The sequence below is a fragment of the Pithys albifrons genome, chromosome 16 (assembly GCF_047495875.1).
Source record: "Pithys albifrons albifrons isolate INPA30051 chromosome 16, PitAlb_v1, whole genome shotgun sequence".
Classification (NCBI taxonomy): Eukaryota; Metazoa; Chordata; class Aves; order Passeriformes; family Thamnophilidae; genus Pithys; species Pithys albifrons.
Genome location: NC_092473.1, coordinates 3,095,802 through 3,117,532, shown reverse-complemented (window position 1 = coordinate 3,117,532; position 21,731 = coordinate 3,095,802). Strand labels below are relative to the sequence as shown.

General features: G+C 62.4%; 4 protein-coding genes across 9 annotated transcripts in view; 2 read left to right on the top strand and 2 right to left on the bottom strand.

The window, feature by feature from the left end:
- AXIN1 (axin 1) overlaps positions 1-7,086 on the top strand; it is an 84,902-nt gene extending 77,816 nt beyond the window's left edge. For 4 of the 6 annotated variants that reach the window (XM_071571035.1, XM_071571038.1, XM_071571034.1 and 1 more), the window contains exons 9-10: positions 4,357-4,527; positions 5,281-7,086. In XM_071571035.1, the coding sequence (XP_071427136.1) occupies positions 4,357-4,527; positions 5,281-5,407 (298 nt within the window). In that variant the 3' untranslated portion in view covers positions 5,408-7,086. The remainder of the gene's footprint in view (positions 1-4,356; positions 4,528-5,280) is intronic. The other 2 variants (XM_071571040.1, XM_071571037.1) reach the window with 1 other exon arrangement.
- A 697-nt stretch (positions 7,087-7,783) lies between these two features.
- Positions 7,784-11,131, bottom strand: PDIA2 (protein disulfide isomerase family A member 2). The gene is made up of 11 exons (XM_071571636.1): positions 10,897-11,131; positions 10,281-10,487; positions 9,831-9,964; positions 9,622-9,759; positions 9,431-9,547; positions 9,228-9,353; positions 8,955-9,149; positions 8,516-8,636; positions 8,190-8,371; positions 8,009-8,095; positions 7,784-7,864 (listed from the first exon to the last, which is right to left on the bottom strand). Exons 1-11 carry the CDS (start codon positions 11,129-11,131, stop codon positions 7,784-7,786), a joined length of 1,623 nt encoding a protein of 540 aa, XP_071427737.1.
- A 279-nt stretch (positions 11,132-11,410) lies between these two features.
- Positions 11,411-15,483, bottom strand: ARHGDIG (Rho GDP dissociation inhibitor gamma). The gene is made up of 6 exons (XM_071571638.1): positions 15,166-15,483; positions 13,896-14,081; positions 12,899-12,982; positions 12,746-12,822; positions 12,036-12,099; positions 11,411-11,929 (listed from the first exon to the last, which is right to left on the bottom strand). Exons 1-6 carry the CDS (start codon positions 15,236-15,238, stop codon positions 11,730-11,732), a joined length of 684 nt encoding a protein of 227 aa, XP_071427739.1. The 5' UTR covers positions 15,239-15,483; the 3' UTR covers positions 11,411-11,729.
- Positions 15,484-16,282: 799 nt separating this feature from the next.
- RGS11 (regulator of G protein signaling 11) lies at positions 16,283-21,469 on the top strand. The gene is made up of 17 exons (XM_071571637.1): positions 16,283-16,342; positions 17,202-17,298; positions 17,613-17,663; positions 17,750-17,856; positions 17,959-18,010; positions 18,093-18,151; positions 18,350-18,426; positions 18,540-18,621; positions 18,774-18,842; positions 19,489-19,512; positions 19,596-19,657; positions 19,897-20,010; positions 20,118-20,233; positions 20,610-20,697; positions 20,803-20,941; positions 21,006-21,088; positions 21,159-21,469. Exons 1-17 carry the CDS (start codon positions 16,283-16,285, stop codon positions 21,283-21,285), a joined length of 1,407 nt encoding a protein of 468 aa, XP_071427738.1. The 3' UTR covers positions 21,286-21,469.
- Positions 21,470-21,731: the final 262 nt, after the last annotated feature.

Here is a 21,731-nt window from a genome sequence, read left to right as displayed (position 1 = left end):
GTAATTAGAGGGCTCTCCCAAGCCAGGTTAAGCCAAGTTTATGTGATCTACCTTTCACCTGGTGTAATTTGATAGGGTTTATTAGTAGAGTCATTTAGAGTCTTACTAAATTCATGCACCTTCCCCAGATATGTCTGTACCCACTTTTGAAACACTGGCCTGGGCTTTATGTGTTTGTAATTAATACTCTAACAATAATTTGGTGTGTATTCTAAGGGTGGCTTTCACAGGAACCCCATGGCATGTGGGAAGTGCCTTGCAGGCCGGTGGGAGGACGGGCTGAGCAGTCCCAGTGCTGAGTCTGGCTCTTGTCCCAGTGATGCAGGGACCTCCCAGCCCTGCCCTGAGTGGAAAACCAAGGAGACATGGTGGGGAACAATGTGGGTTCCACCAGTGGGGACCTGCTTGTGAAAACCAAATGTTTCTGTGTCCAGTAGCAAGAATGGATGCAGTGGTCCCAGGGAGCCAAAGATTTCTGGATGATGAAATCTCTCTACTGGCTTTTGGCAGGATTGGATGCTCCAGCTGAAGCTCACCTGAGCTGGCAGCTTTTTAGGGAGCTCCTGCTCTGGTTGGCCTGGAAATAGACTCCATGGCTCAAGGAGGGCAAAGGAGAAACTGAGAGGGGAACTCACATGGAAACACGGTTTATTTTAGGCAGGAACTTTGTAGAGCTCTGGGAAATTGGAGCCAGTGTCCCAGGTTTGTCAGCAGCCTTGGGGAAGCATGGAAAGGTGGAGGTGAGCCCAGAGGTGTCCTTGAGGCACTGCTTGATCTGGCTGTGTGAGGAGAGCACGCTGTGCCAGCTTTGTACAGGCAGGCTGGCCTTGCCAGCACGGTTATCCAGCTCTCCAGACCCTGCCCTCTGGCACAGCCCTCCAGGAACAGCAGCCTTGGTCAGCCAACTGCCCACTGCCCTGGCTGGGGGTGCTGACAGCCCCACTCCCACCCCAGCACTGCCCCACTGGAAATCAAGGAGGCACCTGCAGTGCTTGTATGAGGAATTGTAAATATTCTTCCAGAAATTGCAGTTCTACTGCAGAAAAAGCCTTTCTCTCCGTATTCCACAGCATGTGGAATGACCTCATCTCTGAGATAGCTACCTGGCTGCTGCTGGCAAGCAATGCAGGAATAACTGTCTGGTTCTGAACGACTTGCAGATCCAGCAGCACAGCAGGGCCCAGCATTGGTGCCCCCCAGTGACCACCAGGTTTCTTCCATGTACAGACAGGCTTTGAGCCATTTTCTGTAGCTCAGTCTCACAGTTCACAGCTGGATTGAAGTAATTAATACCAGCTCTTCAGAGAAAGGATCTTTGCAAGCAGGGAGAACATTAGCATGATCTGTCTGTAGTTAATTAGGTTGGGCCAAGCTTAGAAGGGGAGCACAGCTGGTGACTGGGACACCCCCCTGAGGTAACACCTGCTGGGTGTATTTTGGGCATCCCAAAGCTCTCCAGCCCCAGCACTGAGCTGGAGCAAGATGGGCACCCCACCTCTGTGTCACAGCAAGGTTGGATTGGTGCTGTAAGGCAGACTTGGATTCCCTGTCACAGCACCAGTGGGTTACACCCCTCAGGATTCAGGGCTGGAATGCAGATGCAGTGAGTTGGATGAGTGTTGCCATTTCCACACCAGATAATATTTTGTGCTTGTGACAAACACAGCAACAGGAGGTGATTGCAGAAGGGGCAGGGCAGTGGTACCTGTTTCTGGGTCACATTACCACCCAGGAGATGGGTGCAGGTGGAAGCTTTAATGAGGCAGGGCTTGGAGGCTGTCTGGTAGCCTTTATGTGCATGCCAAGGTCTCAGGAGATCTCTTGGCAATGACGAAAACGGAGACGGTTGTTTTGCCTCATTCTCCTGAGAGGAGCTCTTGGAAAATTACATTTTCAGTGATTCCATATTCATCAGCTCTGCCTTAGCCTGCTAGTGGTCTGTGGCTGTTTTTTGGGATGTGTGTGGGCTCTGCTGATAGAATTATAGCAACCAGAAAAGCTTCTCTAGGTACACTGGTTATGAAAGGAAGACCAGGGAAAATGTGGGCCCTCTCTGGAAGGAAATGGGAGAGCTAGTTACCCAGAGCATGCAGAAGGTGTTTATTTGCCTTGGTCTTCACTGGTGAGTGCTCCAGGCACAGCACCCAAGTCACAGAAGGCAAAGGGACTGGGAGAATAAAGAACCACGCACAGTAGGAGAAGATCAGGCTTGAGACCATCTAAGGAACCTGAAGGTGCAGAGGTCTGTGGGACCTGATGAGATCCACCCACAGGGTCTGGGGGTATAAAGTGTCTCAGCCAATATCCATCGTATTTGAGAAGTCATAGCATAGGTTTCCACTGACTGGAAAAGGGGAAACATAGTTCCTGTTTTTAAAAAGGGAAGAAAGGAAGGCTTAGGGAACTAAAGGCCAGTCCATCTCCCCTCTGTGCCTGGCAAGATCATGGAGCAGCCCACTTTTGGGTGTCACTTCAGGCATTATTCTCAGGCACATCTCTGCTCTGGAAAGAGGTGAGTGCTGGAACCAGGCCAACCACCTTCAGAAATGGCCTTTCAGGTGTGAAGTGCGTGGCAGAAGGAAGGAGGCTCCCAGTCACTGGCATGGTGTCCCTCTTGGTTCTGCCACAGCAGAGCTCAGGGGTGTCCTGTCCTCTCCATCTCCTCAGGCAAAGGACAACAGCAGCCCTGAGGAACCAGCTTTGCTGCCTGCACCAGGCACTTCACTGTGTCCCCAGGTCCCCAGGTACACATCTCTTAGTCATGACTTGTCTCTAGCAGGATTAAGAGAAGCTTAGGGACTTTGAGGTTTTCCAAACCCCTTCAATTAACTTCTGGCTCACAGGGTTCACAGAATTTGCCTGAATTTATGACCCATTTTTCCTTTAAATGCTTCGTATTATTTTTTCCAAGGATGACTCAATTCCTTAATGTTTTTCTAGCTAAAGGGCATCCTGTGCTTTGATACAGGGATGGGAGAGGCCCCGAGAGCTCTGCTGGCACCAGGAGCAGACCCTTGCCACTCAGGATGCTGCATCTTCTCCAAAGGTCTCCCAGGCAGAGCAGGCACCCAGAAGGTTGTTCAGCTGAACTTTAGACTTCTCATGCCTGTAGGAAGAGGTGAAAAGGCTGTGTCTGGTGTTGGTTTGCAGTGCCAGTGTTTGTGTGGGCACACCATGAAAAGGTGCTCTGCCCGCCAGCCAGTGTTTAAAGGTTAAGGTCAGAGTCATTTCCAAAACTGCGATTACCTCATGTGCTTGGCAAATTCTGGCCTTTTACAGCAACTTTCCAGTCATGTAAATACAATATCATCTTTTTTTATCCAGCGTGCTTTTAAAATAATTTTTTGAACGCTGCCAAATGTGTTTTATGTGACTTTGAAAGGGAAGGCTGCCTCTGGCTCAGACCATGCATGCCAAGGTACCAATTTGTGTAGGCTGCTCCAGTGTTTGTGCAGCGTCCTCGGCACCCAGATGAAAGGCTCTGCAGAAGGGCAAAGTACCCTGAGTTTTATTATTGCTGCTTTTGTCTGTCTCTGGAAACGAGGTGAGGGCTGGGCTGACGCTTTGGGTCTAATGATGGCACCACGTGGCTGAACCCCCCTGGTGTGTGGGCTGGAAACAGAGTCCAGACCAGTATTCTGAGAGCAGGGAAAACACAGGAGATGTGAAGTCACTGAGGTTTTGGGGATGGCAGCTGCCTTGGCACCCTGCTGGGAGCACCATGCCCTCTGACCTCCATGTGTGTTGGGAGCGGTGCCCAGGGGATCCCTGGGGTGCAGGAGCAGCCCTGTCTGCAGATGCAGGCCAGTGGAAAGCCATGCTGAGCTGTTCTGGCCATGGTGGCAATAACCCAAGCAGTCTGAGCAGTGTCTGCACTACCCACAATCATGGCCTGCGTGGTGGTGCTCCAGCCCCACGTGAGTGCACCCCAGGAGTGTGGTGAGGAGGTGGTGATGGTGAGCTGGGTCTGCTGCCATGGGCCTGGGGTGCTCTGCCTGGCCCAGACCTTGCCAGTGACTCCCCAAACCATGCTATGAGCAGGGTCATGCCCTCTCAAAGCCCGAGGACAGGTTTCTTCAGGACAAACAGGCTGAGCTAGAACCATATCCTGGCCCCATCCAACCATTGCAAGTGCTGTTTGCCCCTTCACCAGCCTCAGTGTTCAGCTGCCTGCCAGGAGAGCTGGTGGCCAGAGCAGGGGATGCTCAGGGACCGCACTGCGCTTCCTCCATCCCATCTGGTGGGACCTGGCCCGCACCTCTCACTCAGCCAGCCCCGTACCCATCCAGGCCCCTAACACAGTGGTGCTGAGCACTGTGGGCTGGTACTCAGTGTGTCACTTGTGTCTTGGCACAGCAGGTTGAAGCCACAGAAGAGGCCAGGCAGCGGCGCGGCGCCGCCGTGCGAGAACATCGTGGTCGCTTACTACTTCTGTGGAGAGCCCATCCCCTACCGCACCCTCGTCAAGGGGCGCGTGGTGACCCTGGGACAGTTCAAGGAGCTGCTGACCAAGAAAGGGAACTACAGGTAAGGGCTGCTCCCCGCCTGTGTTGCAGTGCCAGCAACCACCAGTGGCCCCTGGCAGTTGCCACAGTGGTGTTGCCCCACCAGAGTGAAGGAGCTTGGTGGAGGTAGGTCAGGAGGGCTCCCTCATGGCATGCTGTGGTGGGGATGGGGCAGCACGGCCAAGGCTGCTAAAGAGGTGGGTTACAAGGATAAGGGAGGTTGGGTTTTGTAGCAGAAATGTCCTGCATCATGGTTGGCACCGCCAGCAGAAGCTGCTGAGCTGCCCCTGCAGGTCCTGGGCTGGTGAGCAGCAGCATCAGCCATTGCTCAGTGATGCTGTGGGGACCCTCTGACTTCTTCAGAGCTGTTCTGGCTCCTCCCAGAATTTTTTTTGGTGAGGACAAGAAGGTTGGGTCCTGCCAGAGTCCCAGAGCAGCCAAGTGAGGGGCACGTAGCTCTCCAAGTTGTCCCTTCCAAGTAGGAGTGGCCATGGGAAAGCGTGCCCAGAAATGCTCCAGCACAGGTGCCTCAGCCACTGTTTTTGGGAGAGGTGTGAATAGACTTGGATTCAGGGCTGGATCCTCACCACTGTGTTTGGTCACTAGACAAGGGCAGGAGCAGAAATGCGGCCTCAGTTGCCTCCAGGTCTGGGGGAGCAGCTTCCAATGCTGCTCAGTGCCATGGAAGGGCTGTACCCAGGCTGGCAGATGTGATGCCCCAAAACCATTCACCTACATTTTTTCCCTCTCCCCCTCCATGTTTCTATCTTTTCAGGTATTACTTTAAGAAAGTGAGTGACGAGTTCGACTGTGGTGTGGTCTTTGAGGAGGTGCGGGAGGATGACACGATCCTGCCCATCTTCGAAGAGAAGATCATCGGGAAGGTGGAAAAGATTGACTAAGGCTCCAGGGCAGCCGAGGTGTGAGGACAGGACTGTGAAGGACTCTGGGACCGGAGAAGGCCTGGGGCAGACACTGGTGGTGCTGCTGCCGCGGGCACCGGGCGAACCCAGGCCGGAGGGTGGCAGCCCCACTCTTCAGCATGGACCTGGGCAAGCTCCAGGATGCCAGTGGATGCCGTTTCACCCCACGAACCTGCCAGTGGGAGCCTGGGCTCCCTCTCCATACCGAATATAAGTGTAATGTAGCATTGTACAGTGCATTAGAAAGTGTAATATGACCTTGTTTACTAAAGCTGCATATTTTTGATATATTGTAATAAAAGGAAAATATTTCCAATGTCACAGTGCTCTTATGTAAATGTAAAACATACAGGTACTGCAGAACTCACCCAAAGTGTACAGCCATCCATCAGACTCCGGCTGCTCCGCGCGTTCCCGGCACCCTGCCCTGCTCTCCCGGCGTGGATGGCTCTGGAACACTGTGGGGCACAGCCACTCTCACCCCACGTGGAAGAGTCCCAAGGGGCTGTGAAGATTACTGACCCATTTGGAAGGAGTCAGTCTCAGGCCTCCTTGGCAGGCTTAGCTGCTGGACATGGTAGGATGGGTCTTTTTTTCCTCCTGAGCTTCCTTGTGACTGAGTAAATCCCCGAGGGACAGAAGTGTCAGTGATTCCCGCAGAGTGAGGACCACGTGGGAGCTGGGGTGGCAGGCTGGGTGCTGGCATCCCATGGCCTGCATGCCCATGTGTGTGTCCCCTGTGTGCCCCTGGAGAAGGTGCTGCAGTTCCACAGAGGGCTGGCACTCATGTGCCTGGTGCAGTCATGCCCCGCAGCCTCCTGGGCCAACCTCTGGCATGGGGCAGGGAACTTTTAGGAGAACGTAATAGAAAGGGAACTGGTTCTCACTAAAGCCGAGGACAAAATACATCTTTTTATGAATCCTGCATCTTTTGTCAGCTTCTGTGTCTCAAGGGAGGCAACAGGAGGGCACTGCACCAGAGAAGTCACTGATGCTATTTTGTGGGGTTCATGTAGGGCCAGATCACCCAGTGGGCAGCCAGAACCCTGGGAAACCTCCTGGGCTTACTCAGCCACAAGGAAGCTGAGGCTGTGTTGGTGCTGCACCACCCTGCCCGTCCCCCAGCCCAGGCCCTGCTGCTCCGGCTCCGCCGTGACTCTGTGCCAGCTCCTTTGGAGACCAGCCCTTGCCCACGCACAGAAACGGGTGGCCCCAAAGCTGGGTTTCCACATCAGCTGATCCTGCCCAGCACTGCTCTCAGCCATGGCAGTGTTGGAGCTGACAGGGCCCTGTGGCACCGCGCCGGGATGCGACTCAACCTGTTGTAAATGTCACTGAGTGCCTTTAAAACACCGTTCTGGGACTTGCCTAAAGCACTACATGAAGTCCAACAAATCTGCAGATGTTTTCAGCCCGGGAACAGCGTTACAAGGAGGTTTGCTCCCTGTTTTCTGAAGTTCTGATGGTGGTGTGTCTGGTGAGGTTGTTAACGTGCCCGGGATTTCCGTCTCCCCCTTTTTCTTGGGGGTCCCTGTAAATATGTACAGCGGCCATGCAGCCCCGGCAACGTTTCCTCTGCATTCTCATGTGCTGACTTGTACAATGATCTTTTCAAAGGTACTTGGATAAAATGAAATAAAACCCCATGTTCCACTGCCTCCTGCTTTCTTCCTTCGCCATGGAGCTACGCCCAGGCCCCCAGCAGCCTCTGGTGTGGACAGAGGATGGGGCAGGTCTGACAAAGGGTCTGGGCATGTGGTGGGGCTGGGGCTGCTCTGGGCTCCCTGGAGGGGTGGCTGGGCAGGTCCTGGCCTCAGAGGACCAACATGTTGCCACTGGAGGAATAGCCCAGGGCAGAGGGGACAGTGCTTGGGGTTGGAGGGGATGCTGAGCGTCCCAGAAGCTGCAAGACAGACTCGAGGAGGATGTTCAGCCCTATGTTGGGCTCTTCTTGCCTTCTTTGGCTGTGATAGCAACTCCTGGGAATCCTCTGGGGCTGGTGTGTCACGAAGGAGAGACCCCAACTGGTCCACCATCACATGAGCCCCAACAGCCCAGAGGGCCAGCATGGAGAGCTCTGAGCTCCCCTCCCAGCCACATCCTTGGCCACCCCGTGCCATCATGGGGCTGCCAGGATGAGTGCTATGGCACAGCTGCCCCGGTGAGGCAGAGGGCCCCTGGCAGCACCCCCTCTACCAGGGCCCAGGGCCCAGTGGTGGTGGGGGCTCTGCCCATCCGTCAGCCCTGCTGTGTCCCCAAGACATGTGGATGCTTCCCAAGACATGGAGCTGCAAACAGACCAGAGCCCACATGTTTTCCAGGTGGTTTATAGCACATGCCTGAGTGGGACAGGGCTCACAGCTCATCCCGGGATTCATCTGTCCCCAGCACACTCGGATCCTCCTTGCCTGTGCCATTCCCAGGGGTCTTGGTCACCTGGAAAAAGCAACAGTGAGGCATGAATGGACACACAACCCCTGCCTGCCCCTGTCCCTGTCCCCATCCCACAGGATCCATCCCCCTGCCCAGCCGGGGCTGGGGGCTGCGCTGGGCTGTGGGTTGGTCCCTGACCTCACTCACCACAGGCGGCTCCACGGGCAGCGTCCCCCCATTTTCCAGGAACTTGGAGAAGGTCTCCACATCTCGGGCGCTTTTATATTCAACCATCTGGAGCCACGGGAGAAGAGGGTGCTGAGGGGTGACCCAGTTCCCCGTGTGCTGGCAGAGCCAGGGTGACCCCACGGGTGTGCCCCCCACGTACCTTCCTGCCTGGCCCCGCAGGGAAGTAGTGCAGGGTGGGGAAGCCGTGGATGGTGATGTTCTCCAGCTCGTTGGCCGTGGCGTCCATCTCGGCGATGACGATGTCCTCGCGGTCCTTGTAGCGCTCGGCCAGCTCCTCCCAGGCGGCTGCCATGGCCTGGCAGTGGGAGCACCACGGAGCGTCTGCGAGATGGGCACAGTGCCAGGGGTGGGTCGGGGCACTGGGGGGGCTCTGACAGGGTCTGGGTGCAGCATGCCCTGGGCAAGGGGTCTGCGACAGGGCTGGGGACTGTTGTGGAGGGGCTGAACCCCAGCCCTGGCACTTACAGAACTTGATAAAGACGTTCTTGGTCTCGTCAAATGCCACCTGCTCAAAGGTCTTCCCCACCAGGACTTTAACAGGCCGCGTGTCCCAGTCCTCGGGGGGCTCCGCGCTCAGCAGGTGGGGCTGTAGGGACAGTCGGGACAGCACGGCCTGGGCAGAGCAGTGCCAGGCCCCAAGGGACTCGGGGCAGGGGTGTCCCAGCACACAGCATGGGGTGTGCCTGTGCTGACTGTCCCAGCTCTGCATGTCTCCACACCAGCAGTCTCCTGCCTCCTTCCCCCTACCAACCCCCAAATCCTCACACCTGGCAGCAGAACTACCAGCGAGTAGGTCACTGGTGTTCACTACACACCTGCCATCATTTGGCTTCAGAGTGAGCAGCCCACTGCTCACTGCAGGGGAGGATCTGTAGGCACTGGCTGGCCCCTGCTGCCTCCTCACCTTCACCTTGCCATCCAGCACTGCCTGGATGAAGGTGCCAATGGCCGTGTCCGAGAAGTCATCCTGTTCCATCTGGTACTTGCGGTTGTTCTCCATCTTGACGAGGCGCAGGGTGGGGGCGTCCTCGGGGGTCATGCCAAAGAAGGACAGGACGTCGGCACCGTATCCACTCACATCCACCACCACGAAGAGCACCTGGGCAGGGCATGAGTGGCACTGAGGCTGGGGTGCCCGACAGCCACCCACCTTGTCCCTGACATGGGACCACCTCACCTCGCCCCGGAAGGTGCCGGCGGCTGCCTTGAAGCCGTCCTGCAGTGACAGCTGCTCCGATGATGACTTGTTGAGGAAGAGCAGCATGTGGTGGGGGATCTTGGCACTGAAGATCTGGTTGGATGTCTGAGGAGGAGGAGGAGGGTGAGGGCAGGGGGCTGTGGCCCTCACAGGACACAGATGGGGATGGAGACAGGCTGTACCTCATTGGTGAACTCCATCACCAGCTTCAGGCTGTGGACACGGAGCAGCCGGGTGAGCTCGGCCGTGTCCAGCCCCTGCTCGGGGTCCACAGGGAAGTCCGTCTGTCTCTCATCAAACTGCCAGGGCAGGAGACAGTGAGGGCTGGGGGAGAAACCAAGATGGCCCCAACACCCCCCTGCCATCCTCTCACCTTCTTGAAGAGACAGACGGTGTCGGCTGACAGCTTGTAGGCCTGGAAAAGCTCGGCCGCCTCTGCCACACCAAATGGCATGTCCACCATCTCAGCAGCCACCTCATAGAACGCCTGGGCTGCCTTGCCCTCCAGGTCCTGCACAGGCCCCATCAGTGCCACAGCCATGGCCATGGCTGCAGCCACAGTCCCCACCCTCCCCAGCCCACCTTGAAGAAGCCGATGACCACCAAGTCCTGGGAGTTGGCGAAGGCGGCGGCGGTGTCGGTGTCCTTCAGCAGAGTGGCACTGGGGCCAGCCCGGCGCTGCATCCAGCGCACGATGCCCTGTGTGTCCATGCGTCCTGCCACATGGAGCAGGGCCACCACAGTCACCCTGACACCCCTCTCTGTGCCACCAGCCTTGGCCACCTGTCACTGTCACCATGGCACTGCCCGGCATCCCCCCACCTCATGCACCATCACCACACCATCACCTGCCCACTGTCACCACCCTGCAAACCCCACCAGAACATTGCCACCCCTCTCACCATCAGCACCCTATGATCCCCACCAGGACATTGCCACCCCTCTCACTGCCATCCCCTGCCACCTGCCCCAGCCCCATGCCATGTCCCCCTTGCTCTGTGCCACAGCCACTGTGCAGTGCCACAGCCCTACCGGTGTAGGCAATGGGGTGGGTGCGGTTGCCATCACGGAAAAGCTTGAGCGTGGGGTAGGAAGTGATTCCAAACTCATTGGCCAGGGCTGTCTGTGCCGTGGCGTCCACCTTGCCCAGCCGTGCCGGGCTGGACTCGTTCCTCAGTTCAGCAGCTGCCTGGACGTATTTGGGGGCCAGCTGCTGGCAGTGCCCACACCACGGCGCGTCTGCGGGCAGGGGACAGCGTTCACTTTGGGGTGTCCCCTGTCCCCAGGGTGGGCTTGTCATGGCTGCGTGAGCCCACTGGGCCCCAGCTCATGCCCCTATTCCAGTGCCCATGTGCCCCACCACCACCATGTGTCTCTGCCCTGTGTCCCATGCCCCTGTTACACACCCCCCAGCCCACACCTCTGCCTGTGTCCCTGCTCCATGTCTCTGTCCCCATTCCATGCCCTGTCACATGCCCTGTGCTTCTGTCCCTCTGACCCACAGCCTTGCCCGCCTGTCCCTCCCTCCACCCCAATGCCCACACATCTGCTCTGCCCACACCCACAGCCATGGCCGGCACCCCCAGTACATATTCCCTCTCCCACCTGTGCCCCTGCCCACAGCCCTGCCCGCAGTGGGGGCACTCACAGAACTCCACCAGCAGCAGCTGGTGCTCTCTCAAGGCACGGGCAAAGTTGTGCTCATGGAGCACCAGGACATGGTCCTCCTCCTTGATCTCGTCTGAGAGCACTTCCTCCTCTTCCTTCTCCTTTTCCTCCTCTGCCACAACCTCCCCATCCTTCTCCTCGTCCCCCAGCGCCGGGCCCAGCCAGGCCAGCGACAGAACCAGCAGCCAGAGCAGCCGGGACCCGCAGCCCCGCATGGTGCCGGTGCAGAAGACGTTGTCCAGGGGGCAGGACGCAGATAAGAGCCCTGGGGCGGGTGGTGCCGGTGCCCTGGGGCTCGTGGCCCTCCGCTACTGGCTGCCCAGCACCGCCGATAAGGCAGCGCGACCAGGTGGCTGTTTTCCAGCCACTCATCCCCGCAGGGAGACCTGGCCCTGCCAGTGGGATGGGGACAGAGACGGGGGGGGGGGGACGGGGGGGGGACAGGGAGCAGGGGGACGGGCAGAGGTGACGGGGGCACACACACACCAGTAAGAGACCAGTCTGTAGGGTTTAATGGTGATGGAAGAGCACAGCCTGCGACTGGGCGGGTACCAGACACGGCACCACCACGGCAGGGTCACAGCCCCGGCCCCAGCGATGGGGACGCCATGAGGACCGAGCAGACCGATAGTTAAAAAAAAAGAGCAATTAAAAATAACTTTGGTTGCGAAGACCACAGGCGCCCACTCACTAAGGGACCCCCCTCAACCCTTCACGCGACTGGGGCAAGCGCGGCGGTGCCGGCAAGGGGTCCCCCGGGATGGCGGCACCGCGGCCCCGAGCTGGCAGGAGGAACCGGGGTGAGGAGGGGGGTCAGTCCTCCCAGTCCTTCTTTATGCAGAGGCCCCACTCCCAGGAGAGGTGCTCCATCTTGTCGTCGTCGGTGACGAGGGAGCGCACGCGGTAGGAGCCCCGTGCCAGCCATCCCCGCGGCGCCTCCTCCGCCGGTGTCACCACCTCGTACTCCTCGGCCCGCGGCGCGTAGCTGCCCACCATGAAGACGTCGCGATCCACTGGGCAAGAAGGGGAGAGGAGGGATGGGTGAGTGGCGCCAGCGTGGCGTGGGTCACCCCAGCCCCGGCCCCCCCAGCCCCAGCCCCAGCCCCTGGCCCCACTCACCGGGCCGGCCCCGGCGGTAGGTGAGGTGCAGGCACCGCAGCCCGCAGACGATCTCCCTGTTCACCTGCGGGCAGAGGGCAGGGGTGCCACAGGTGCTGACCCACAGCGTGGGGTCCTCACCACCACCCCTGGCCTTGGGCACCCACACTGACATCCTCCCCTTCTGGAACCTAGCCCTTGTCAGGATTGGGCACTGAGGAGCATCAAGGGTGGCAGGAACCCCCAGGAGGAGCAGAGACTTGGAGATGGCAGGGATCCCCTGTCAGGAGGGGCAGGGACCTGCAGGGACCCCTGGGATAGGCAGGGACCCAACATTGGTGGGACTTCTGAGAGAAACAGGGACTCTGGGGTGCCAGGAACCCTCAAGAACAGCAAGGACCCTGGGGTGGCAGTCATGCTGAGAGCAGCAAGGGTTCCCAAGGTGGCAGAGACCCAGAAGGGCAGGGACTTCAGGGTGGGCAGAGACCCCTAGAGGGGCACAGACTCTGTGGGTAAGGGGTGGGAAGCAGACACCCCAAGACAGCAGGGACCCCAGGTGGTGGGGACCCTGGGGCAAGCAGGGACCCTGGGGCAGGCAGGGACCCATGGGTGGCAGAAGGGACCCTGTGGGTCAAGAATATGTGGGAAAAGGGATCCATGGGGAGCAGCTTGGGTCAGGGCAGCAGGGCCATGCCCAGCCAGTGGGCACAGGCACCATGCATCCAGCTCACCTTGAAGGACACCTTCACCCTATAGTCCACCCCTTCCTTCAGCACAAAGGCCTGGCCCCGCAGCCCCTCCAGGTCTCCTGTATGGGGTGATGGTTCATCAGCCAGGTACCCCTTCCTCCTCCTCCTCCCCCCACAGGTGTGTCCACAGCTCACCTGTCAGGTCCATGGTGATGGGCCCTGGTGCCTGCTCACACATCAGGGTCAGCCTTGTCACCTGCACGTTGGGCACGCTGGCATCTAGGGACAAGCAGCAGGGCCCAGACCTTATCCCTCCCCGCCTAGCCCACCAGTACTCCATCCCAGTGAGCTGCTCATGCCCCTGTGATAGCAGGAAGGGCCTTGGTGGGCTGTTAGAACAGGAGTGCTGGGGACCCAGGCAGGGGGCAGGAGATCAGTGGCATCTCGGGTCACCCCAGCATTGGCATCAGTGCCTTTGGGGTAAAACCAAGGACCCAGCCACGGGTATGTCCCTGGATACACCAGGGACAAGGGGAGGCAGAGGAGGAGGATGCAGCTTGTGCAGCAAAGGCATCCCTTGGGGTGGGCACTAGTCTGAGTCACCCACCAGCCCAACCTGCACCCACCCCACCAGCCTGCACACCCCCCAGCTTGCACACACAGCACCCTGCACCCCTCACACACCCCACTGGTTTGCACACACCTCCCACCAGCTGGTACCACCCTCCCCCATGCCCCCATGGGTGCCCACCGGGGTGCTGGCCCCGTGGAGCACCCCAGACCAGGCCAGCACCAGGCTGGGAGGCTGCTGTGGGTGCCATGGGGAGCGGGGAGCACCGTCTGGGCACCGGCAGCCGTGCTACCCCGGCCCCCCCGCTGCTCGTTCCTCTCCGTCATCGCCATGAATTTCCCGGTTCCCTGTAGCCGTTCCTATGGAAACTGCGGCGGTGATCCCGTAACCAAGGCAACCGGGGTCCCCGGGCACCGGTACCCCGTCGGCAGGGGATGCCGGGGTCTCTGCGCAGGTGGGGGGCACAGGCAGCACCCACGGGCGATGCCAGCTGGGATGTGCCCTCCCTGCTGGGGATGCCCCACGGGTGCTGGGCATTCCCGAGCTCCCCGAACCCGCTGAGGCTGCATCGCCCAGCCGGGGTGCCGGGATGCACATCCAAGCAGCAGCCTCCAGCCTTACCCACGGCGGCAGGGATGGCACCCAGCAGCGCCTGCTTGTACTTCCGCAGGCTCTCATCCCCTGGGTCCAGCTCCTGGATCTCCCGCAGGCTCTTCTTCTCCGGCGTCTTGTAAGCCAGGGCCACGTCGGCATCGTCGTCCTCCTCCTCCAGCGACAGCGTCACCCCCTCCTTGTCAGCCATGATGTCTGCGGGGGACAGGCAGTGGCAGCCCCGGGGACAACCCGGGGGACACCCCCATGCCCTGACACAAAGGTACTGGTGGGCACTGGTGGTTGAGCTGCAACATGCCACGGATGGCTGTGGGCAATCCCCGTGGGGCAGCCGAGCTGTTCCCCTGCTCGGAGCCGTGGGGACACGGCCAGGCTCGGTGTCCTCGGGGCCTGGTGGCACAGCTCAGACCAGAGGTGTTGCCGCCGGCGGCATTTCCGCACGGTCATGGAGCAAGACAAGCTGGTGCCTACGTGTTGTGCTCAGTGCAGGGGGTGCCTGCAGACCCTTGCAGCCCACAGGCCCCCTTCGGTGTCACACAGAGAGGTCATTGTCACCACCCTATGGCCCCCTGCAACCCTTCTGGGCAGCCACCAGCCCCATCTCCCACCCCAAACCCAAACCACCAGTGGCTGCAGGGCAAAAAAGCATCTCTGAGGCAAACGGTGGCTCCGATGCTGCCAGGCTGCTTGGGGGCCACAAGGGTGGGTGACATCCCCACAGTCCCTGACTCTCCCTGCCCACCGCATCGCCTCCTGTCCCCGCCTTGTGACTGCAACCACTGAGCTCCCCAGAGCCCCCAGAACCTCATCCCTGGGGACATGCTGGGGACGCTGCGTGGGGCAGGGGCCACCACGCTCAGCCCTGGGGCCACAGGGCCAGGGGTGTGAGTCCCCAGTGCAGCGGCGGTGACAGAGACATACAGCCCTGCTGCACTTCGGGACCCCCCACCAAGGTCCTGCCCCTCGGCTGTTGCGGCAGCGTGAGGGACTCCCAGCCCAGGGATGCACCCACTCGGGGACTCGCCGGCCCCACACGGGTGGCAGAGCAGGGTGGCACGCGCTGGGTGCCACAGGCTGCGAGGTGCCAGGGAGACGGCGAGGGGGGCTCCCCAGTGGGACGCTGCAGTCCCCCCGGGCCCTGGGTGATGCTCAGCTGGGCGATGCACCGGGTGCCCGGGAGATGCTCACCTGTTGGGGACCCGGAGTGATGCTCGCCCGCCCTCCCCGGGGCAATGCCCCCCGCGCCCCCGGGCGCTGTCCCCCGGCCGCCGCCGCTCACCTCGGTAGCACAGCGCCAGCCAGAGCAGCTCCAGCAGCTGCCCGCCGGCCTCGCACACGTCCAGGCCGAGCATGGCCGGGCCGGGCCGGGCCCGCCGCCCCCGGGGCCAGGCGGGGCGGCCGCTGGCGGGGCCCGGGGCGCGGCTGTGCCGGTGCCGGCGGCTCCTCCCGCCCTCTACCGCCGCGCTCGGCGGTGCCGCTGCTCCCCCGCGCTCCCCGCTGCGCTCCCCGGCGCTGCCCGGCGCGGCCCGGCGGGGCGGCGGCGGCGGCTCCCGCAGACGCGGCGGCTCCGCTGCCCGCCCCCGCCCGCCCCCGCCCCTCGGCGGCTCCAGCCCCGCCGCTCGTGGGCGGCGAGACTGCAGTGAGCTCATCGCCGGGCGCGCCCGCCCCGCGCTGCCCGCACCCCGCCAGCATCCCGCCTGTACCCTCAGTGCACTGCCCGCGTCGCCCCGCATCCCGCGAGCATCCTGCCTGTACCCTCGGTGCACTGCCCTCACCCTGCCCGCACTCTGTGAGCATCCTCACTATCCCCATTGCACTGTCCGCACCCCGCCATCATCCTGTTTGTGCCCTCAGTGCACTGCCCGCATCCTCCCGCAACCCGCGAGCATCCTCCCGGTAGCCTGGGAGCACTGTCCGCACCCTGCCCGTCCTGCCCGCATCCTGCGGGCACCATGTCCACAGTGTCCACAACATGCCCGCCCTGCCCGCAGCCCCGCGCACCGCCAGCACATTGTCCACCCTGCCCGCACCGCGCGAGCATCCTGCCCGCGCCCTGCCCGCACCGCCATCCCAATAGTCACACAGATGTGTCCCCCCCGCTCGCCGCACCGGGTCAGGCAGGGCATCCCCGGGGCACCGGGGCCAGACCCGGCCGTCAGAGCCGCGGCGCGGGAGGTGCGCGGGGATCGGACCCCACGAGTCGGGCCCGGGATCCCACGGGCGGGGCGGGGAGCGGCCCGGGGGTCGGGGCTGGGGCTCCGGGGCTGCCCCGTACCGGGGTGACCGTCGGGGCGCCCGGTGCAGGCGGCGGCAGTCCCGGGGGGGCAGTGGGGCGGGACCGGGCGGGGCCGGGCGGGACCGGGGCGGGCTCGGGCGGAGCGGGGCGCGCACCGGCGATGACCATCGGCGGCCCCCGCGGCTGGCACCCCCGCCTCCAGATGCCCTGTCTGCGCAAGGTGAGCGACAGCTACACCGGCACCGGCACCTGCCCCGCGGGGAGCGGCAACCGCGCTGGGAACGGGGCAGCGGCACGGCGGGAAGCGGCACCGCGGGCACCGGCACCGCGGGCACCGGGCGCTGGGATTGTGGGGACCGGGCACTGGCACCGTGGGAAGCGAGTACCGCGGGCACCGGGCGCTGGGACTGTGGGTACCGGGCATTGGCACCGTGGGGAGCGCGTACCGGGCACAGACACCGTGCGAACAGGGCCCCGTGGGGACCGGGTGCTGGGAGCGTGGGGTCCAGACACTGACACTGCACTGGGCAGCGCGTGCACCGGGGACCGCGGGCGGCACAGGCATCGGCTCGCCGGGGACCGGGGACCAGCAGCACCCAGTGTACCCCGGGACAGCGGGCACCACCCCGGGACCGCCACGGGACACCCACCGGGCACCGCCCCACGCAGGGACACGCACGATCAGAGCCCCAGAGCTGCCTGTTCTGCTCCCCTCCGCGGGGCAGGGGTGTTGCCACAGCCCGAGTGAGCTCACTCCATGAAACCGGGGCCCCCCGGGCCAGGGATGCTCGGAGGACTGTGCCTGCACCTCCAGCATCGCACGCTCGCCTGGGTGCTGGGTGCCTTGGTCTGGCTGTGGTGTCCCAGGCTATCCCCAAGCTGGTCACGAGGTGTCCCAGGGCATTGCAGGGTGCCAGGCTGTCCCCAGGCTGTGCAAAAGGTGCCCGTGTCCGGTTATGGGAAGCCAGGCTGTGTCCAGGTCACAAGGTGCCCTGGGTCACAGCGGGGGGAGAGCCAGGCTGTGCCCAGGCCCGGTGCCCCCGTCGTGGGGCTGAGCACGGCGGGTACTTCCCCAATAGATGGAGCGGATGATCGTCAGCATGCAGGACCCCGACATGGGCATCAAGATGAGGAACCAGCGCTTGCTCATCACCGTCATCCCCCACGCCATGACAGGTGGGTCCCACGATGGGGTGTCCCTCGAGGTGCATGAGGTGGGGGAGGCGTGTGGGCGCTCCCCGGGTGTCCCCAGCCCCACACTCAGCACCCACCCCCGGCACCCCTCACTGCTCCCCTCCCCGCACCCGCGGGTGCTCAGCGCTGCAGCTGGGATCAATTATGCATCGGCTGCGCGGGGCGGGCGCTCACACGTCCTTGGCAGGGCCCCCGTCACCTTGCGTGACCCCGGCACTGCCATGCTGTGCCAGGCGCCCCAGTCGGGAACCTCCCCATGCCCAGTTGCACCCCACTCATGCTGCCTCGGTCCCCAGGGAACGACATCGTGGAGTGGCTCATCCAGAAGTATGGCATCTCCGAGGAGGGTGAGTGTCCTGGCACTGTCAGCTGGCACTGCGGGGGGAACTGGGGCCGCCGAGCTGCCATGCAGCCCCCTCTTCTGCTCCCCCAGAGGCGCTACACCTCGGCAACCTCATCGTGAAGCACGGCTACATTTACCCGCTCAGAGACCCCCGCAGCCTGGTGCTGCGGGCGGACGAATCTCCCTACCGCTTCCAGGTACAGCCCGCCTGGCACGGGCACGGCCGCGGCTCGGGCCTCCCCCGGCCCGGCCCCGTGGCAGCCCATGGCTTGTGCCTCAGCTCCTTCCTCCCCTCATAGACCCCCTATTTCTGGACCAGCACCAAGTGGCCGGCCACGGAGCTGGACTATGGTAAGTGCCACCGTGTTGCTGGCACCAGCACGGGCTGCAGCCCCTTCCCAGACCCCCTGAGGTGCCACCGTTCCGCTTGTAGCCATTTACCTGGCCAAGAAGAACATCCGCAAGCAGGGTGACCTCATCGAGCATGAGAAGGTGAGCGCTGCCCTCCTCACACCTGTGATGGGCTGGGGGAATCTCATCCAGGGGCAGGGGCACCTGGGGGGGGAGGGGGAAGTCTGGCCCGTGGGGAGTGTGGGTGCCCGTCGGGGCAACGGGACATGGAGCCAGGCAAGGGGACAGGTGCCACATCGCGCCTACCCGGGTGACACTAATGCCGCTGCCGCTCCGCAGGACAACTACAACCTCCTGCACAAGCGAATCAACCACACGTGGGACTTCGTGGTGATGCAGGCGCGGGAGCAGCTCCGGTGAGTGCGGGCTCGGCCGGCCCCGCTCGCCCCGGGGCGCGGCCGGGATGGAGCCCCCGGGGGGTCCGGGCAGGAGGGGTGCCAGCGGCTCCCCGCTGCCTCTGCACGGGCAGGGCGGCCAAGCAGCGACGGAGGGGCGACCGCATCGTCATCGACTGCCAGGAGCAGGCGTACTGGCTCGTCAACCGGCCCCCGGTGAGCACGGCGAGCGGGGGCGAGGGGTGACGGCGGCGGGGCAGGTGCAGCCCTGGGAAGCGCCCTGGCACCTCGCATGGCCTCGGCCTGGGGAACAGGGCTGGTGGGAGCAGAGGGTCCCCCCAACCCCCAGCATGATGCTCTCTTTGCAGCCAGGAGTCCCCAACGTGCTGGAGCAGGGCCCCGAGCGCAGGAACTGCCACACCACCCGTGTCCAGCTGGTGAGTGGGGGGGTGCAGGCACCCCTGGGGCTGCCAGTGGGCACAGGGCACAGCCACGTGTCTGTGCCAGGGTGTTGAGCTGCCCCAGTGGGTGCCCAATCCATCCCACCCCAGGCTCTATCCTCATTTTGGGGAGGGAAGGGCATGGTGAGCACCAGCTCTGCTAACATCTGTATGTCCGGCCTGTCCCCTGGCCCAGTTGAGTCGGGAGGGTCTGTGTGTTTGCCCATGTACCCACCACCCCCCATGCCAGCACCTCTAACCCCTCAGGGCAGCTGCACTGCAGCGACTGCTGGGCCCATCCCTGTGTCATGACCCCACTAATGCTGCTCCAGCACTCCCAGTCTGTCCTCACTAACCACCGACTTTCTCTTCTCTGCGCCATGTGCTGTGTCCTCTGCCCACGTAAGTGTCACTAACCTAGGGCTGGTGTCACACTGGGGTGGGGCATTCTGGGCTTCACCCCACAGGCTGTGCTGGCTGAGCCAGGAGATGTGGGGGAATGAGACTGAAGGCCATGGGGTTGGGCTGCAGGGTCCTGGGGTGTTGGACTGGGTGCCCAGATTTCCTGGGTGGCGATGGCAGGACAAAATGTCCTGTCCCTGCTGTGCCCTCACCCAGCCCTGCCTGTCTCTTGCAGACCAAGAACATGGATTACTACAAGCGGGAGGTGAGCAGAGCAAGGGGTGGGGGTGGGTCCTGGGGATCATGGGCTGCCAGACACCCCAACATCTCCCCTGCACCTGGCCCCAGATCGAGTACTGCAGGAAGGCCATGGCCAGGACCAGGGTGAAGTCCTCCATCTGCCTCGAGGGGTGAGTGGCAGTGGCTGCCCCAGCCATGGGCCAGGTCCCCATTGGGGTGACAGGGACACCCACATCCCTGCAGCTGCACAACACCACAACCCTCAGCAGGGAGTGGAGCTGAGGTTCTGCAGAGCCTGGGCACATCCCCACCATGTCCCTGTGGTGTTCCTGCTGTGGTTGGAGTCGGTGGCCGGGGTCGATGGCTGGTGTTGGTGGCCCTGGCCGCCTCCAGCTGCTGCCCTCGGCAGGTACATCAAGTTCAATGAGCAGTACGTGCCCCACGACCCCATCATGTCCGGCTGCCTGCCCAGCAACCCCTGGATCACGGACGACACCACGTACTGGGCCATGAATGCCCCCACGTAAGCACTCCGGCCCTGTGCCCCCACAGTGCTCTGACCCACAGCTCGGGCTGTGGGGCTGTGCAGGCAGCCCTGGGTTGCAGCCCCAGTGCTGGTATTCCCTGTAGGGTGACAACCCCCACGAAACTGCGTGTGGAGCGCTGGGGCTTCAACTTCAGTGAGCTCATCATGGATCCCCTGGGCCGGGCACAGCTCCTTGAATTCCTCAAGAAAGAGTTCAGTGGTGAGCAGTCCCACACCCCCAAACTATGTCCTGGCACCCCCAGACCCACGACTCCATCCCAGCACCTCCAAACCCACCACGGTGTCCCAGCAGTGCTTAATCCACTGTCCAATCCCAACACCACTACACCAACCCATTGCATTGTCCTGGCATCACACAACCCACCTCCATGTGCTGACACTGTTCTACCACCACATCCCAGTGTCTCCTGACTAAGCTGCCCCAGCTCCCCTGGCCCCACTGCCCCATGCCATCCTGGCTGGCTCCATCCCAGGGGGGCTGCAGGGCTACACACCCAGCCATGATGCTTTGGGTGTTGCCCATAAGGGTGTCCAGTGCCATTATCCCCTTCCCAGTACCGTGTCCCCCTCCCCAGCTGAGAACCTGAGCTTCTGGGAGGCGTGTGAGGAGCTGCGCTACGGGGAGCAGTCCCGCATCGCCGAGATTGTGGACTCCATCTACCAGTGAGTGTCAGTGGGGTGAGGGTTTGGGGGGCAAGGTTTAGGGGGGGATCAGGCCATCATGGTCCCACTGCCGGGCCGGGCTCAGCACCGCCTGTGACTCCCCAGGCAGTTCCTGGCTCCCGGGGCCACACGCTGGGTGAATATCGATAGCAAGACAATGGAGCGGACACTGGAGGGCATCAAGACGCCCCATCGCTACGTGATGGACGATGCCCAGATGCACATTTACATGCTGATGAAGAAGGTGGGTGAGGGCAGGGCTTGGGTGGGCAGGGCTGGGCAGGATCCTGACGCCTCTGCTCGCCCAGGACTCCTACCCGCGGTTCCTCAAGTCGGACCTCTACAAAAACCTCCTGGCCGAGGCCATCATCCCCCCGGAGACCAAGAAGCGGTGAGAGTAGGGGTCATCCCTCTGGGGCGTTGGGTGGTCCCTGCTGGTTCTGACCCCGCTCTGCCTGCAGGGTCTTCCCGTTCATGCGCAAACAGCGGCACTCCAGCCCCAGCCCGGCTCTGCTCCTGCCCGCGGGCGATGCCGAGGAGAGGAGCAGGAGCCCCTCGACTGCCCCAGTCCCCGAGGAGGAGAGCTGAGGCTGCAGCCCCTGCCAGCATGAGAGCCCCCTGACCCAGCACAGCCCAGCCCCGCCGCAGGACCCTGCCGGCAGTAGCACTGAAGGAGAGAAGCCATATGACCCCCCCCAACCACTCTCGGGGCCAGGCTGGCCCCGCTGCAGCTCCCGCTCACAGCCCCGCACCCTCCCCTCCCTCGGGGAACCTGCACCCAGCCGGCCTGGTGCGGGCTCACCCCTCCTCCCGCCCTCACCCGGGGCACAAGACAATAAACCCCCCAAGGGGAAACACTGTGGCTCCCGTGGTTTTGGGGGAGGGAGGGCCAGGGAGACCCTAGCAGGGTGCGAGGTGCACAAGGCACTTGCCCCCTCTCCAGGCTGGGTTGTCTCCTGTACCCCCTGGGCTGGCAGCAACCCCCTCCCCTGCCTGCAGCACCCAGCAAGGGGGATGCCCCAGGCAGGGAGGAC